The sequence below is a fragment of the Equus asinus genome, chromosome 20 (genome assembly GCF_041296235.1).
Source record: "Equus asinus isolate D_3611 breed Donkey chromosome 20, EquAss-T2T_v2, whole genome shotgun sequence".
Taxonomy (NCBI): domain Eukaryota; kingdom Metazoa; phylum Chordata; class Mammalia; order Perissodactyla; family Equidae; genus Equus; species Equus asinus.
This window is the reverse complement of record NC_091809.1, coordinates 25,331,950-25,346,866: the sequence shown is the minus strand read 5'-3', so window position 1 is coordinate 25,346,866 and position 14,917 is coordinate 25,331,950. Positions and strand designations below refer to the sequence as shown.

General features: G+C 44.8%; 1 protein-coding gene across 11 annotated transcripts in view; it reads left to right on the top strand.

The window, feature by feature from the left end:
- Window positions 1-14,917, top strand: part of LOC123278616 (zinc finger protein 709-like) — a 154,165-nt gene that overhangs the window by 50,381 nt on the left and 88,867 nt on the right. For 9 of the 11 annotated variants that reach the window (XM_070492141.1, XM_070492139.1, XM_070492138.1 and 6 more), the window contains exon 1: window positions 2,989-3,167. The exons of 1 other annotated variant lie outside the window; for it this stretch is intronic. In XM_070492141.1, the coding sequence (XP_070348242.1) occupies window positions 3,165-3,167 (3 nt within the window). In that variant the 5' untranslated portion in view covers window positions 2,989-3,164. Of the gene's footprint in view, window positions 1-2,988; window positions 3,168-14,917 lie in introns of those variants that run through there. One more of the 11 variants, XM_070492142.1, reaches the window with a different exon arrangement.

Below are 14,917 nucleotides of genomic sequence, written 5' to 3'. Positions count from 1 at the left end.
ATACATGGAAGGCAAGGAGAGAGTGAAGAAAGAAACAGATCCCTCCCAATTGGGAGGTGGCAGTTTTAATAAGCAAGGAAACTTATATATGAGGCTTCTCTTAGGTGGTGCAAGATGAGTAGCTCTCCACACCCACCCACCAGAATCTTAAAAGTTTATGTAGAGGCTTTAACGGGGTTCAGTAATATCTACAGTCCAAATGGTCTCAACAATGCATTATTCTCTCCAGGCTGCATCCTTGCAATGGCTCTTAGTTCATGAAGAGTGGGCAGAATGTATATTCCCAGGACAGGGATTGGGTAAGGAGGCCTCAATTGCCCAAGTCCAGCTGGAGGGTCAACCAGTGACCTCCTCTCACAGAGCAGCTTGTTGAATCTTGGGTAACTCATTCCATTAGGGCCATTTTTCAAAGTCCTGGGGAAGGTATCTCTCTCCAGACCTACAAATAACTCCCTGTGCTTCTTAAGTGGAGTGCTTGGTTTGGCTTAGAAGACCACCTTGTGGGGTATCCTTGAGTCCTCATGGGCTTCCCTCAGTGCAGGTGGATGCACCAACACTCTAAGTGTATTCTGGTCCTCACGTTTGCCATGATGGAGATTAACAGGAACCACATGCTCTTACCAAGGACAACCTTAAGACATCATGTCTATTTTGCCAACTACGGTGATTCAAGGACCTTTGAGAATACCATGATGTGACTTTAAGAGAGAGCCACACTGTCCCTAATGTTACCTGTAAGAAGCAGAACAATTTATCAGTTCATCAGTGTCAGAAGCACATTCCCAGTTTCTGCCCAGATGGGGCCACTAGTCGAACTGTACAGTTCCCACAGCGCAAATGAAAGTAGGGTGGGAAAGTACAGTGATGAAAAGTAGTTTTCTCAGCACCATGTTTCTGAGAGTGTGTGAGACTGGAGCCAGACTAATGCATCAACCCGGGTGAATGCACCTTCTTAGGATGGTGTCTCCTTTATTTGAAGTGGAGATGAGGAGTTAGGAGACAAAACAAAAAAACAGAGGTATTCCTGACTTAGGAAATGAGAGTGATTTCCAGGAAACCTGCTTCTAGACCATTATTTTCCAGACAGTTCTTAAAAGGGAGATGAAAAACAGGTAGTGAAATGGAAATATCTTCTCCATCTCTCAATGCTCGATGCTGAAGACCCACAGAACTTTTCTTCCTACGTTGGATGGTGACTGATGGATGATGCTATTGCCCAACTGTGTTTCCCCTTGTATGATGAGCACTGGTTGCAAACTGGGCCTTACTTTTCTGTCTTCATTGAGATCACTTATGGTTCTTTGGCTCTGCCTCTCAGTTTCCATCTGTCAGATGGCCTTCAGGGATGCTTCTGTCCCTGGGTGTGGTGGAGTTATTGCTGAAATTTGGGTGGACTTGGGTGGGGCTGTTTATCTCAGATGATATCAAAGGTTAGCATGTCCTCAGGGAATTGGGAGAGGAAATTGCCAGAAATAGTATCTGTGCAGACTATATGGAGAGGATGCCTGTCAAGGAATGATTCCTGTCAGAATGAGCATGACTCTCTAGTATCATAGACTCACCAGTGAGACGATTATTTAGATGAAACCCAGTTTTCTGATAAATCTCATTGTAGATGGATTAAATAGTGTAACCACAAGTAAGGGGTGGGTTGTAACCACGGAGAGTGATTTAAGCACTGTGAGAATGAGTCCATGCTTATATTTTCCATGGGATACAAATATTTTGATGTCAGAAGAAGTTTCTAAAATTACCCATTCTGAATACCCAGAAGTCACTTTTCTTGTGAAATGATGGCTTGTTTTTGCTCCCAATGCTCTTATTATGAATCTGTGATGTCTGGCAAGGATGCCCACGTAATGCATCCCTGATATCATAACTGAACGCAGTGGGTTCACCTCTTGGTGATTGTGGAGGTGAAAAGCACAACCAAGGCAGAAGTAGGTGAAGAAAGGTTTATTATTTGCACAAGCAATGGAGAACGCTAAGGATGTCTTCCAAACAGCGTTTCCCCAAACAAGGGTTGGAGGGGTCCTTTTATTGTGAGATAGTAGTACAGTTCATGAATATTCAGTTGAGGAAAAGGCAGGAAATCAGGGTCCATTGCCTAACAGTCATGTTCCTTTAAGTCTCATGGGTAGATGTACACGTGCTACTACATACATCACATGATCTAGAAAGGGCTGCTTGGTCCCTCCCAGGGGAGGAGAACTTAAAATGTTGATGAAGGGCAGGCCCAGTGGCATAGTGGTTAAGTTCATGTGCTCCACTTCCATGTCCCAGGCTTCGCAGGTTCGGATCATGGGCATGGACCTTCATGCTGCTCATCAAGCCATGCTATAGTGGCATCCCACATACAAATAGAAGAAGATTGGTACAGATGTTATCTTAGGGACACTCTTCCTCAAGCAAAAAGAGGAAGATTGGCAACAGATGTTAGCTCAAAGCCAATCTTCCTCATCAAAAAAATAAAAAATAGAAAAAATAAAATGTTGAGATTATAATGGGGACAGTTCACTTCATTTCACTTAAGAGCAATTTGAGGGGGCTAGAACGGGCTTCAGCTCGCCTGCTTGTGGGAACTTTCCGTGGTTAGGCTCTTCCTGAACTTTCCCTCTGCAAACACTCAACAGATAATGTATGTTTTTATCAGATCCTCAAGACCCCTTTTTTTGCCTAGTTCTTTGGTCACAGTATCCGTGGCTGTGTACCTATGGCAAAACTATGTCAGACTCCAGTTGTCAGCAAACATCAACATGGAGAGAGACTAATTACTGCGTAAGGTGAGGTGACTTTGAGTTGTGTGTGTTTGTAAAGAAGGATTGCAGTTCCAGGAGTCACCTCTCAGCACTACCTTTCAACGCAAATGTCCCTGCAGAGGACGAGGTCTGGCTGGCATTCTGCTCAGACACCTAAACTCAGGGGCTGTCACTCAGACACAAGGGGGCGAGTCTTGCGAACTGTTCAATCAGATGCGGCGCCGGCGCAGGTGGGTGGGGCGAAGCCCCAACCACCCGGAAGTTGTGACGCTCCAGCCACGCTGGGCACCGCGTCTCCGCGCCATTAAAGGCTCTACGTGGCTCTGTCACCTGTTCTGTCGCGGTGTGACCTGCAGGGACCGCGGGAGTTGTAGGAAGGACTCGGGGGTCCCGGGAGCCCTAGAAATGGTGAGTGTGCGGCCCCGGGGCGAGGACACGGGAGGCGGGGCTGGTGGGAAGCGGCGGGGCGGGCCCGGCCTCCCGCGGTCCCCTCCGGGGTCTGCGGCCCCGAGTCCGCGGTGGCGCCGCTCGGCCCTCAGGCCCCTCCGGCCGCAGCGTGGGGGCGGGGCCGGCAGCCGGGCCCCGGGCGTCCTGTGGTCTCTGCGCGCGGCGACTTGGGCCGGAGCGTCTCTGGGCCGCTGTGTGCCCGCAGCCCCGCGTGTCCCAGACGGTGCGGGGCCCGCGGGAGGGCCCGCAGGACAGTCGGGCGTCGGTCTCCGGGGTCCGTGCGCGGACGGGCGGTGGTCTGTGGGGTCCCCTTCTTTTCTCCCGGAGGGCACCTGTTTCCTTCTGAATATTCTGTATGTTTAGGGAGCAGAGTCTCAATCCACGACCGTGTCCCCCAGTCTAGGTCTTCCTCGGGCTGACAACAAATGCCTGAATTTCCAGTCTCTCCCCACATCCCAAATGCCAACTTCCTACCTCCAATTCACAGCATTATTATCCAATATTTGTTCTCGTCGCTGGATTTAAAACAGACCCAATATGTTAATCATCATTTTCTCACAATCAGTGGATGGCTGTTTTATTTTAAAAGATTTATTTTGTGTGTGTGGATATTTTCCATGAGTGAAAAGCAGCCTCTCACCGCCTGGAACCAGGTTGCATGAAATCCTTGTTCGTCTCCCCCAGGATCTTTCTGGGCACAGACATCCTGTGGGAAGTCCTCTGGGTGCAGGTTCCTCTTGAGAAACTTTCCTGGATGATCTGTCCTGTCAGCACTGTCCCCACCTGGGTTAGTCACCTTTAAAAGATTTATTCACTTCATTTTAGTCTCAGTTTTTCAATGAATAAAAATTTATTTAATCAAGACGACTTGACATAAAGTATAAAATATTTCCAAGGAGGGGCCGGCCCCGTGGCCGAGTGGTTGAGTTCCCGTGCTCTGCTTCGGCGGCCCAGGGTTTGCCGGTTGGGATCCTGGGTGCGGACATGGCACTGCCCATCAGGCCATGCTGAGGCAGCGTTCCACATGCCACAACTAGAAGGATCCACAACTAAAATATACAACTATGTACCGGGGGACTTTGGGGAGGAAAAAAAGCAGACACACACACACACAAAAGATTGGCAACAGTTGTTAGCTCAGGTGCCAATCTTTATAAAAAAAAAATTTCCAAAGATACAAAGACGTGAATTTCAGAAAGGCTAAAATATTCCGGGTTAATATTACATGTACCAAATTATTCTTTCCCTTTTTCCCTCCCATCGTGAGTAGTTATGTTCTGAGGTCTGCTCTTTTATTTCGGGTGAGTTCAAATGGATTTCCAGGGCTTAAACTTGCAGACCTCAAGTGTTCATGTAGGATTAATAGGTTATAAAACAATTTCTTGTCACGGAAATAATACTATATTAACATCTTTTTTTTTTTTTTTGAGAAAGCAGTACATTTTTGTGGGGCTTCTTGTTCAGCCAGCAAATTGCCATACAATTTTCTTCCTTCATTTCCACAAAGAGATTGGTTTGAGTGTTCTAGCTGAATTGTTCAAACACTGGGTTTGTGTATTTAAAATATTAATGATGGTCAAAAAAAACTCCAGTGGGAGCAGAGCCTGAGGGCAGTGACTCCAAGCTGAGGCCCCCTTGGACCTGCAGAGGGAAGACCTTGAAGGCCCAGTTGCTCTTCCTGGGGAGCCTCCCCTGCAGGTGTCCTACTACTCACACCCCTGTGGAAGGAGCCTTTATCCTGAGAGGAGCTGCAGAGCCCTGGAAAGCTGGGGGTGCACTTGCTGATGGGGTGGGGAGTGACGCCCTTTCTGAGGTTGTCACTGTGGATTCCTTTGGCCTGTTTCTAGACATAATTGGAGTTTTGCATCCACAGTGTAGGTGTGCTCAGAGAGTAATTTGTTTACACTGAGAAAGTCTGTGAGAGTCAGGAGCTCTGTGTCCTGGATTAGGGCCCGTTAATCTGGGGTCCATCTGGGTCAGAACCTTAAACTGGATCCAGCTGAGTTGCCTCACTGTGAGACTGGAGCCTGAGAGAGGGAGCATGTGCGCTGTTCCCTGGGGAGAGGAGGGTGTGTGGGGCTCCCAGAGCTCCTTCCTGTGGCTGCTCAGGTGCCCTCCCCTCCTTCTCCAGGGACTGACCCCCTCCAGGGCTCTGTCTCCACCAGGAGAGTGGGGAACATGGGACCTTCTGAGTGTGGCTTTCCTTCTGTCCTGTGGGAAGCAGGCTGCTCATCTGAGCTGATTCCAGTATTTGTGTTTCTTCCCTTTGGATTCCTTTATCGATGGACTAGTGCAGCCCTTTGGCTCTAGTGTCCCTTAGCACTCGGGCTATGAAACTGTAAATTGATGGAGAGATAGGAGGTGAGAAAGGAATAAAATTTTTTCATTTTCACATCAGTTTTTCTGTGTGCATGTTTCTAGAGAACATAGAAATTTAAAAGGTAAAGCAATTGAGATTCTATTTTAATTGATATGAGGAAAGGTTCTGAAAGCTTATATAAATCTTTGAAAATCCAATTCATTTAAGAGTTTAAACTCAGAACATGATTGCACTAAAATATGCCACTTCCTTTTGAAAACCCCTTCAGTGTGAGCTATAGGGGAAAGACAAACTAGGATGCTGCATGTGCTTTTAGTTAGAAAGATTTGAAAATTTTATTTTGTGTGGTTTACACTTTTGTCACTGTTATTATTTAAAGGAATTAAAACTTAGAATGGTTTCCTTTGTACAGGAATTAAATTTAAAGACTCAATTGCTCTGTTTATTTTAAATAAATCTGTAAGACGACAAAGTCTCACTTAAGAAGACTCACTGTCCACATATCCTGGTTCCCTCCTGCACTATTACTCAAGTCACCCCGAATATACAGTTTTGATCATTTTTGAGCTCCTGTTAATGTTTCTTTATACACATCAATCAGGAATGCATATTTTTCTTACCCACTTTGTCCTTGTAAGGAGCAGTCAGACTCCACATTTTGGGTGACTGCTCACAGCTTAAGCCTCACTCACCCTCTTCCCTTGTGCCCCCACCTGGACAAGCTGAGGAGGAAGCCTGGGTGCTCTCTCCTCTAGAGCAGGCAGGAGATTCCCGCCACCCCAGCCCCTGCCTGTGTGCAGAGCTCTTGCCCCGGCCCCACCCCCAGGCCCAGTGAAGCCCCAGGCCAGGCTCCATTCCTTGCTTTCTGAGCCCTGTCAGAGCTGCTTGAGAGGCCGGCCCTGCCCTCCCCTCAGACCTCTATTATGTGAGTCCTAAGCCTTTTCCTACCCAGTGTGTGTGTGTGTGTGTGTGTGCACGCGCGTGCCACCCTGGGATCAGCCTCAACAAGGGAACCACCCCTCTGCAGGTGAACATAACAGTTGGCGCCCTGAGCAGCATGTCCAGACATGACCCTACCCGTGGGTCTGTCTTCTCTTGCTCTGACTTGCTCCCCTGCTCTGCTGCCTGGTGGCGGCATGCGCTGTGGGCTGCTGCTCGCTGGGGAGCTCGTGCTGTGAGGTGCGCTGCCCCGTGTTGCACACCAAGCCTCAGTTCTAGGTTCAGCTCACCCGAGTTGACAGTTTGAAGAATGCATAGGCACTGGGAGCAGGACTGTGGGATTGAGGCCTCCTTAAATGAGTGTTGGGTCAGTGTCTTTGTCAGGATTTATCTGTGTGTTAGAGTGAAGCTGTGACAGGGGCTCGATGGGCCCTGACATACCCCAGGGCGGGGTAGACAAGGGACTATACTCTTTGCAGGAGGTGGGTCCATCAGATGGTCACTCCTGAAAGAGCTCTCATTTTAAGGGAAGATGTGAGAGGGGGAAAGGCAGGCAGCAGGTGGCAGGCTGAGTCCACACTCCTAACACCAGAGGGCTCCCCAGGCCCCTTCAGTACCTCTGCTGCTGCCCCTGCCCCTACTGCCACAAAGATCCTGACCTTCAGGGTTATAGGGGACAACACCCATAGCACCCCTCTGGCACAAGTTATTAGTCTAAACCTGACTTAAGCCCAGGGTTTAAACCTTATTAAGCACCAGTTGTCACATAGGAGGCTCCTAACCCTGATGGCACTGTTTTGAGGCTCTTTGGTGGGAAAAAAAATTATAGATACCAGGTTAGAGAGATACTCTTTCCCCTGAAATATATCCCATCAGGAAGAAAACAAAACAGGAAAGGTCAGGTCAGGAGGAAGGAGACAATACATAAAATACTGAAACAGAGGTCCACAATTTGATGTAATTGTAAATTCATGATATATTGAAGAATTTACATACCAACACAGATAAAGGTACATTGCTTGGCTTTTGGGCCTCTACAAGGTAGGTTCAGAATTGATTTTGTTATCTGATGTAATGCACTAATTCAGGTACTTTCAAGCAGTTAATCAACACTAGGTGTCAAGTTACAGTTATATCTGGGATCCCACTAAATTTAAGGAAGGTGCCCCTGATGATCTTAGGGGTGTTACTCACTATAATATGGAGGACAAATGGGACAAATGTTTCATCTTTTGCCGTCAGAACTATGATCTTGTCTAAATTCTGTATGGTCATAACACCCATTGTCCTAAAATATCCCACAGTGACCTGGGAAGCTCTGATCCACTGATCAAGAATTAAAATTAAATGAAGTCTCTGCCAGTTACAAATTGCCTTGACAAATTGGGACCCAGGGACCTTAGACCACAAATCAAGTAGTTACTATGACCCAATATAAATTACATAGGTATTTGAAGGATTGAAAACTGTATAGAAAACCTAGTTAGTGACGAGTTCATTATTCCCAGTGCTTTTTTTTAACAGCCCAGTTTATCCTGTTATTGAATCTGGAAAGAATGGATGACACCTCAGAGTGGTTTACCTCAACATGAGGCTAGGGTTGTACCACACAGACGTCTATATCCAGCCCCCAACAGTGTGGAAATTATGGATTCCATCTAATCAGCAATTAATAAATAAACCTGCTCTCAGAGATTTGGCTAAGTCTGTTCTGTCCAGTCCTGTGTCAGCAGCCTCACAGCTGCACTTGGCCTTCCCCTGTGAAGGGACATGATGCCCCTTTACTGAGTTGTCCTCATGGATCTTCCACAGCTGTGCCCTCCCACAGTCATTGCAGGCAGGATCTGAACCACATCCTGGCTTCTCCAAGAACACAGGTATGGGGGCTGGCCTGGTGGTGTAGTGGTTAAGTTCATGCACTCTGCTTCAGCTTGGGTTTCATGGGTTTGGATCCTGGGCATGGACCTACACACTGCTCATCAAGCCATCCTGTGGCAGCACCCCACATACAAAATAGAGGAGGATTGGCACAGATGTTAGCTCAGGGCCAATCTTCCTTACCAAAAATAATGTATATATATGGGTATGACATTACATTAATGACATCTTCTCTGAGTACATTCAAGATGTACAAGTAATGAAAAAAGGAGCTCGCAAAAAAGTGGAATGGACATTTCCAAACATAATGTGAGGCCATGACAACTTTGTTAAATTTCTGAAAATTATTTCATAATCTGAGGCCTGCTCCTTCTCTGACACCGTGAAGAAATAGCATTTTTCCCCTCAGCACCCACAACATCTGCTAGGTTCTTTTGTTGTTCCAGAGGTAACATATATGTTGTTTATAAATTTTACCTGACTCTATTTGTGCTGTTACTTGCAAATTTGCCACCTTGAATGGGCATCCTCAACACAAAAGTCTGGAGACTCTCTTTAAATTGTCATACAACCAACACTCCTGTTAGTGCCCTCAGAGACTCCTTTACTATAGAGGCCTCAGTGACCTTCTGTCATGTCTCCTGGGGTACCCATGATGGCCTTTGGTTGTCCATGGGCTTCTGATGCAAGAACCTGCTCTAGGCCCACAGTATATGCCATTAGAGCTGCAATAATCTCTACTTATGAGGCTACCCTCGCCGTAGATGGCCCTGATCATGGGACCACCTATCCAGCAGTCCCATTTTTACTTGCTACCTGGAAATAGCCCTCCAGGAGCTCAGCAGGTTACCAAGAGCCTCTGGAGACATGATGGAGCCAGATCTTGGCCCTCTGCGATATCCTGTCTGCAGGAGGGGGTGGCCTTCCCTGTCCTCAGTCTCTTGCCAGGTGTCATGCTGTTGAATGAAGTCACCCATTTCCCAGGCTCCCTGGGGAGCTCTGGGAGTTCATGGACTTTAGGGATGACATCACCACATTTGTACATGATGGAGCTCAGGCAGAGTTGCTGCTTTTCATGTCTTAATTGGGGTATCTCTGATGAAGGACTGAACCCAAGGGTCATCACACTGACCATACATCGAGCAGTCATCTTAGCACTGACCAAGAATTGGCTCCAGCTGCAGAGGTTACAGACCATGCATGATTCCCTGAGAGTTGCCCCTTTGTGGAAAAAGAACTCTGGGAATTTCTTTCCTCACACTTACCTGCAATAGAAATAGAAGTAACTCTTGTCTCTAAACATATGAAGGCTATACACCAGCCTTGTCAGGACACTGTTTATCCACATGGGAGTTCCAGACACTACTGATAGTAATGAAGGCAGTCCCTTCACTTCTCAGCATATACAGTGCTGGGCTCTTAACAAGACATTCAAGGGAAGTTTCCCCTCTCTTCCAAATCTCGGGGTGCAGGCCTCATAGAGCACCATAATGGCGTATTGAAATAAATTCAAAGTAATGGAATGAAAGATGGTCTATTTTTGTCATTAGTCAGTCATCAGGGATGAATATTAATGTGTCTGTTTTTATCTTTTTTTCCTAGACTTTATTTTTTTTTATTGAGGTCATAGTAGTTTATAACATTAAGATTTCAGTTGTACATTATTTGTCAGACATCATATAAATGTGTCCCTTTAACCCTTGTGCTCACCCCCAATTCCCTCCCCCCAGTAACCACTGAACTATTCTGTTTGTCCATCTGTTTGTTTATCTTCCACAATGAGTGAAATCATGTGTTGTTTGTCTTTCTCTGTCTGCCTCATTTTGCTTAACATAATATTGTCCAGGTCCGTGCAGGTCTATCCATGTTGTTGCAAATGGGATGATTTTGTCTTTTTCTGTGGCTGAATAGTATACAATGGAATACACACACACACACACACACACACCCACCCACCCACAATGGAATACTATATATATATATATATATATATATATATATATATATATATATATATATATGCACCACCTCTTCTTTATCCAGTCTTGGGTCAATGGCCACTTGGGTTGCTTCCATGTCTTGGCTGTTGTCAGTAGTGCTGCAATGAACATAGGGGTCCATAGGTCACTTTGGATTGTTGATTTCAAGTTGTTTGGATAGATACCCAGTAGTGGATAGCTGGGTCCTATTCTATTTCTATTTTTAGTTTTTTGAGGAATCTCCATACTGTTTTCCGTAGTGGCTGCACCAGTTTGCGTTCCCACCAGCAGTATATGAGAGCTCCATTTTCTCCACAGCCTCTCCAACATTTGTTGTTTTTAGTCTTACTGATTATAGCCATGTTAACAAGTGTAAGGTGGAATCTTAGCTTAGTTTTGATTTGCATTTCCCTGATGATTAGTGGTGTTGGACATCTTTTCATGTGCTTATTGCCCATCTGTATATCTTCTTTGGAAAGTTGTCTGTTCATGGCCTCTGCCTATTTTTTGATTGGGTTTTTGTTGTTGTTGTTGAGTTATGTGAGTTCTTTATAGATTATGGAGATTAACCCCTTGTCAGATATATGATTTGCAAATGTTTTCTCCCAGTTGGCGGGTTATCTTTTTGTTGTGATCCTAGTTTCTTTTGCCTTGTAGAAGCTCTTTAATCTGATAAAGTCCCACTTGTTTATTTTTTCTTTTGTTTCCCTTGTCTGAGAAGACATGGTATTCGAAAAGAACCTTTTAAGGTTGATGTCGAGTGTACTACCTATATTTTCTTCCAGAAGTTTTATGGTTTCAGAACTTATCTTCAAGTCTTTGATCCATTTTGAGTTTATTTTTGTGTATGGCATGAGATAATGGTCTACTTTCATTCTTTTGCATGTGGTTGTCCAGATTTCCCCACACCATTCCTTGAAAAGACTCTCTTTTCTCAATTGTATGTTCTTGACACCTTTGTCAAAGATTAGCTGTCTGTAGATGTGTGGTTTTATTTCTGGGCTTTCATTTCTATTCCATTGATCTGTGTGCCTGTTTTTGTACCAGTACCATGCCGTTTCGATCAGTATGGCTTTGTAGTACGTTTTGAAGTCAGGGATTGTGATTCCTCCAGATTTGTTCTTTTTTCTCAGGATTGCTTTAGCTATTCAGGGTCTTTTGTTGCCCCATATGAATTTTAGGATTCTTTGTTCTATTTCTGTCAAGAATGTCATTGGGATTCTGATAGGGATTGCATTGAATCTGTAGATTGCTTTGGGTAGTATGGACATTTTAACTATGTTTATTCTTCTAATCCATTTGCATGGAATCTCTTTCCATCTCTTTATGTCATTATCTATTTCTTTCATTAATATCTTATAGTTTTCATTGTATAAATCCTTCACCTCCCTAGTTAAAGTTATTCCTAGGTACTTTATTCTTTTTGTTGTGATTGTGAATGGAATTGTATTCCTGAGTTCTCTTTCTCTAAGTTCATTATCAGAGTACGGAAATGCAACTGATTTTTGTAAGTTGATTTTGTACCCCACAACTTTGCTCTAGTTGTTAATTATTTCTAATAGTTTTCTGATGGATTCTTTAGGATTTTCTATATATTAGTCTCCATTTCTGTTTCTTTCTTTCTTTCTTTTTTTTTGAGGAAGATTAGCCCTGAGCTAACTACTGCCAGTCCTCTTTTTGCTGAGGAAGCCTGGCCCTGAGCTAACATCTGTGCCCATCTTTCTCTACTTTTTATATGTGGGACGCCTACCACAGCATGGCGTGCCAAGTGGTGCCATGTCTGCACCCAGGATCTGAACCGGCAAACCCTGGGCTGCCCAGAAGCAGAACGTGTGAACTTAACCACTGTGCATGGGCCAGCCCTTGTTTCTTTTTTATAGTTTCAATTTCTGGTGAAGAATTCCCTCTGTTTATTAATTTATTCCTGATTTCATTGAACTGTCTTTCAGAGTTTCCTTGCATCTCATTGAGTTTCTTTATGATAACTATTTTGAATTCTCTGTCATTTGGATTGTAAATTTCTGTGACTTCAGGATTGATTTCTAGGTGATTGTCATTTTCCTTCTGGTCTGGAGTGTTAACATACCTCTTCATTTTATTTGATGGTGTTGACTTGTGCCATTCCTTAATGGTAGTATCTGGTCACAAATTCCACCTGCCACCCCCAGTGGGGAACAGGAGCTGTGTATTCTGAGCTTAGCACTATGCCTGGTAGCTGCACCTGTCCTTTGGAAGCTGTGCTGACTGTGGCCCATCTGCATTTGCCCACTGGCTGCCACTGCTTTGCACACATAGGCCTGCAGGCACTCCCGCAAGAGTCCCCTGTTGTGGCCTGGTGGCCAAGTTGGTGCATCAGGTGGAAGAGGAGAGGGGCGCTTTCTTTCATGTGCATGATCCTGGGGGTGTTTCTACTCTGCGCTCACTGTCTGCCTTCCTGGCCTGCTCAGCTTGGTGAAGACACCCCCATGATTGCTTAGCCTCCTCAGTGCAGAACATTCCCACAGGCTAGGAGGCAACTCCAAAGGGGAAGATGTTCCCTTGGGGGGCTGCCCTTTCCTCCCCTCTGCTTTCAGGGTTGTGTGCCAGCCACCACATGCACTCCCACACCCTAGATTCCTGCCATTTTGGGAGGGGGGGAAGATCCCCTTCCCTCCTTCCACTACCTCCCATGGGGTGCAGCACCTCCACCTTCAGACATATGGCTGTTTTGATCTCTCGGGTGTCTGTTGTGTTCTGTGAATGTCCTCTCTTGGTTTATGAATGTCTTTTTTGTTGTGTCTTAGGGAGGAGAGACTAATGGAAGAGCTCACTCTACCATCATGCTGCTGTAACCTTCTTGAAAATTATTTTAAAACAGTCGTTTAGAGCCTCTGGAAATTGTCCTAAGGACAAGCAGCAAATGAGGAACATCTATTCAAGAAACAATAACTTTCCATGAGAAAGGGGAGAGTGTGTAGTATTTGAACCATGTCCGCTCCCTCCCTGCTCTCAGCTCAGCAAGTGAGCCCTCCTCTCCATAGTGCTGCACTCAGTCAGAAGACAAGGTTCTCCCTCCCTAAGCTTCCAGAAGGAGGGCTGTTTCCTAGCAGGAGCAGGACTTCAACATTACCCATCCTGCCCGCAGCTACCTGTTGCTGAATTTAAACCCCTTATTGGTTCACATGAAAAGTGGGGACACCCTTCTTGCACCCAGCCCCTCCTCATGGTACAGAGGCTCTGCTGTGCTCATGCTTTACTGAGAATGCTGGGCACTGACCACTCTTTCTCCAGCTTGTGAGGTGGCTGTAACTTGGGACAATCAAGAGGATCTCTGGCTGCTGTCTCTCCACTGCACTGATCACTCAGCCCCTAGAATGGAGTTGTCACCAGAGAGAGGCTTCCTATTGTCACCACCACAGATCCACAGTCCTGGCACAGAGATTTTGCATGAATCTGGGGGAGAAGTGAACCATAAAATACAAAGTTCTTAATTCCTTTCCAAAGGAACTAACTTGATGAGCAAAAGATCATAAAAAGTTTAAGTCAGAGGACACTCTCAAGAAAGTGGAGAATGAGGTGAAAGACAATTAGGAGATTTGTGTATTTAATGAAGATATAGCTTAGACAGTAGGCTGACTAGTTTTCTGGAAAGAACCAGGGAATTAGACTGCTAAGAGGATACTTTCAAGTATTGCGGCAGATATCAAACAGTGGCTTCAAGTATTTCTGTCATGGTGTGAGAATTTCAGTGGAGTATTTGGTAGAGCAAGTAATGCCCCCATGACATTGGTGAAAACAGTGGACTAATCAGCCAGCAGTCAATCTAGTTTAACCACTGGGTGTGTCCATGAAAGGAAGAGAGCCCTCCAATGCCACTGTCTTTTGACAGTAGATTCACCCAAAGCCATGCCTGATTTTAGGAGCCATGTCAGAGGTTTCATTCTGTATGCAGGAGATAGACTTAAATAAAATAATCTACCCAGTCACTGAACAAATAAATAAGCTAATAACAATAAAAAGTCCAAGTAGGAGGGGAGCCAGAACCTAGAGTTGCTATAACATATTACCTAAAATGTCTAGTTTGCATCAAAACTGTGAAACATGAAAGATATAGGAAAGTATGAACTATATACTGAGAAAAAAAAGCAATTGAAAAAATTTCCTAACTTTTACAGGAAACTTCAGTAAAATTAACAAGTGATATCTCAGCAGAGAAAACCAAGGTGAGAAGGCAGAGGGATAACATATTCAAAGCACACAAAGCAGAAACCTCTCAACCTAGAATCCTATGTTCACCAAAACTTCCATGTAAAATATGAAGGTGGAAAAAAAGACTTTCCCTGATTAGCAAAAGCTAAGAAAATATAGTCAACTGCCTTATGAGACTGTTAAAGGAATTCTTAAGGTTGAAAGCAATGACTCAAAATCGTAATTGATATCAACATAAAGAAACAAAAATGACAGTATAAGTAATTATGTAAATATGAAGGACAGAATAAAGATCCATTTTCTCATATCTTCTCTTAGCTATAATCAAAAGAATTATATAAAATACTTTGTATTTAATGTGTTGTGCTTATTGCATATAGAATTGTAATATATATGTAATTCCTTTC